The 3,374-nt window shown below is 50.1% G+C and overlaps 1 protein-coding gene across 2 annotated transcripts in view; it reads left to right on the forward strand.

The window, feature by feature from the left end:
• Nrbp1 (nuclear receptor binding protein 1) overlaps positions 1 to 3,374 on the forward strand; it is an 11,524-nt gene continuing 8,150 nt past the window's right edge. The window contains exons 1-2 of one of the 2 annotated variants that reach the window (XM_008835068.3): positions 1 to 149; positions 2,715 to 2,944. In XM_008835068.3, coding sequence (XP_008833290.1) covers positions 2,735 to 2,944 — 210 coding nt within the window. In that variant the 5' untranslated portion in view covers positions 1 to 149; positions 2,715 to 2,734. Of the gene's footprint in view, positions 150 to 705; positions 729 to 2,714; positions 2,945 to 3,374 lie in introns of those variants that run through there. The other variant, XM_029564487.1, reaches the window with a different exon arrangement.

Raw genomic sequence — 3,374 nt, forward strand, 5'->3', positions numbered from 1 at the left:
CACCGCCCATCTGTTGGTCTGGACGCCGCGAGGGCGGGGCGCACAGTTCGGTTGCGCTGCGGAGCGCAGCTGTGAGGGAGTCGCTGTGATCCGAGGCCCCGGAACCCGAGCTGGAGCTGAGGCGCAGGCTGCGGGCGCAGAGTCGGGAGGTGAGCTCTGGGGAAGGAGACCTCGGAGGGAGGGACTCGCGGGAAGGCGGTAGGATCGCCCCCGGGCCGCGGGGCGGCGGTACGCGGCCGGCAGTGCTGCCTGGTGGCCCTGCGCTTTCAAGCAGTCAGGCCCGGCCGCGGCCCAGCCTGGCCGTCGCAACTGAAGGGCCACTTTGGCTCCCGGGCGCCGCCGGCCCTCTTGGTATTCCCGGCGTGGCCGCGGCGGCCCGGAATTGTGCGGGCACGGGTCGGGGGGCCGCGGCGTTCTCTTGGAACTCCGGTCGCGAGAGGCGGGGCTGGCGGCGCGGGCGGGGGCGGGGCGGCGGCCGCGGCCCGAGGGCCTGCGGAAGGAAGCACGGCGTCCGGGCCCGGCCTGCTGGCGGGGCGGAGCTGCGAACGCGTGGGGGCGTGGCCTGCGGCCTGACGGCGCCGCGGGAGGGCCTTTGATGAGGTGGCGGAGCGCTCCGCTGCCACGGCGTCCCGGTCGCGGGCTGGGATAGCGGTGGAGCGACCTGTTGGAGTGTTGAGATGCTCGGGGCCTCCACGTTCCCCAGGCTTGCTTCATTTCCGATGGACAGTGTGCGCACGTCGGAGGCTTTCTGGGTTTCCTCATTGGCTTGTGGCTGCGACCTGTGGTCGGGTTAACATGCAGAATAGAGCGGGGGGGGGGGGGGCGGGGTTGGCCAGAGGAACCCCATAAGGAAGGGACTGTGTCCTCAGAGTAGCAGGGAACCGCGGAGTTGCGCTTACAGACGTAAATGAGCTTTTCCCGCGTGGTGTCTCACACCTCCCGGCAACCCTGAAGGCAACCGTGAAGCGGAGCTTTGCCTATTCGGACAGCTCCGGGAGGGAGGCCCAGCACTACCTTCCTGGGCATCTGTCTCTGACAGGGAGGGAGGGTTGTCTTCTCCTAGCGTGACCTAAGTGATTGTGCCCTTGGTCCAAACGTTTCAGGTCCGTAGGCTACAGCTTCCTTTATTGATATGTCTCCTGTTGTAAACTAATTGGGATTTCACTTATCAGTTCAGATTTTTAGACACTTTCAGTGGATCTAGCTGCTTTAGAAAGGAACCGCTACAGGCTTTACTATTAGCTACTTTTCAGGGGAAGGGGAAGAAAAGTGATCTCTAACCCAACTTTTCTAGTAGATTATTAAGACATGCACATACTGTCATAGCTTTCTTTGGCCAGCTGAGGTGACCTTTTAGGATAGGTAAGGGCTTAGAAATTAACATAGGGAACATATCTTGCCAGATTTTTTTTTTTATTTCTGTAGTGCTTTATTGCTCTTTGGATTTACTAGGATGTTGTCTAAAAATCTCCTGGCTCAGGTAAAACAGTGTAGATTGGGGGAGAGATGGGCAGAAAGGGGCATCAGAGTTGTGAGGTCAGATTGGTGCTGATTGCAGGCTTCTGGCATTCTGGACGATTTGGAAATGCATATTTACTTTCCAGGATATGACTTTCAAAATACCACTCTCTTGAGCCTAATCGCATATGGGTTCACAGTCTTCACAGCCTTTGGTCTTAGAAATATGAAATAACATTTAACTGTCCTTTTTTTTTATTTGCGTGGGTTAATGAAATTTGACTTTTTAAAAGTAGCCATGCCCCTGTAGAAATGTTATATTGTGTAATAGTTTTCCAATAAAAGTTTGAGTTATTACCTGAAAGAAATACCTGTATCACATCCATCACTTCAGAGAATAGAAAAGTCAGAGCCTTTGAGCAGTGTGAATAAAATGAAAGCTGAAAACTTAAGGTCTTTGATCTGTCTTAAATTTGTGCCTATTTAAGTATAGACATTTAATTTATTTTATTCACTGATATATCTCAAGCATCTGCCCAGTGTGTGACCTATAATAACCGACAAATAGTACTGAACATTTGTTGAGTGAGTAAATTTTTAAAAATGTTGTTAAACAATACCCATTTGCCACACTTACATCATAGGGAAGGTGAGGTCATTGGGGATAAGGTCATTCCTGCCAGTGACCTGGCCCAAAGGCTGGCTCATTCTGTGTGTAGGAAAGATGCATAGTAAGTGCCTCCTCCATTGGTTCTAGTAGAATAAATCATTTGAGAGTTTCAGCTCAGTAAGTTGACAGAGTATGGTTACAGGTCCACAGGGCTTCCTCAGTTGTTCAGTGGAACTTTCTGGAGCCTGGTGTCATCTGTTCTGAATAGTGCCGATGTATCCTAGTTCTTTAACACAATGAACATAGAGGCACATGGAGGGTCAAAGAGAGGCCTATTGCATATTTAGGAAGGAATGTGACCCCTGATTTTGCTGTTTGTTGGGACTTTACTAAAATGGGTTATACTGTCATGAATCTTGTGTTTAGTATTTCTGAGTGGTCTTCAGCTAAGATAACTTCCCTTCTCCAGAGAGTTAGAGTTATTCATGTTTCAGTATTTAGGTTAGGAAAAATTCTGATTTTGGATTTAGAGGAAACAAGGGAGGCATGTGTTTTTTAGTCTGTAGTGGATGTTAAGACTATTAAATTTTTAGAGATGTTTTGACCTCCTTTGCCTCCTCCTTGTGTCCCTTCCCAACCAATGCAGGCCTGAGTGTTTGTTCCAGCATGTCGGAGGGGGAGTCCCAAACAGTACTCAGTAGTGGCTCAGACCCAAAGGTAGAATCCTCATCTTCAGCTCCTGGCCTGACTTCAGTGTCACCTCCTGTGACCTCTACAACCTCAGCTGCTTCCCCAGAGGAAGAAGAAGAAAGTGAAGATGAGTCTGAAATCTTGGAAGAGTCACCCTGTGGGCGCTGGCAGAAAAGGCGAGAAGAGGTAAAGTGATGGTGATGTGGTTCCTGGGAGAGTACGTGTGAAAGGTGAGAACTGGAGTAGTAGTCCATAAAGGCATACCAAACTGGGTGAAGTGATGCATGCACTAGGGAGGCAGAGCCAGGCAGATCTCTGTGAGATTGAGTCCAGCCTGATCTCTAAAGCAAGTTCTAGGCTACCTGGGGTTACAGGGAGCCCTGTCTCAAAAGAACAAAAACAAAAAAGGTTCAATGGTTAAGAGTACTGGATGCTCTTACAGAAAACCCAGGTTCAGTTTTCAGCACCCACATGGCAGCTAACAACCATCTTGTAATTCCAGTTCCAAATGATCACACACCCTCTCCTGGCCTCTCTGGGCATTGCATAACATGGGTGTGCTTACATATATGCAGGCAGAACATTCACACATATTTAAAAAAAAAAAAAAAAAAAA

The sequence above is a fragment of the Nannospalax galili genome, unplaced genomic scaffold (assembly GCF_000622305.1).
Source record: "Nannospalax galili isolate Female #2095 unplaced genomic scaffold, S.galili_v1.0 scaffold517, whole genome shotgun sequence".
NCBI classification, from domain to species: domain Eukaryota; kingdom Metazoa; phylum Chordata; class Mammalia; order Rodentia; family Spalacidae; genus Nannospalax; species Nannospalax galili.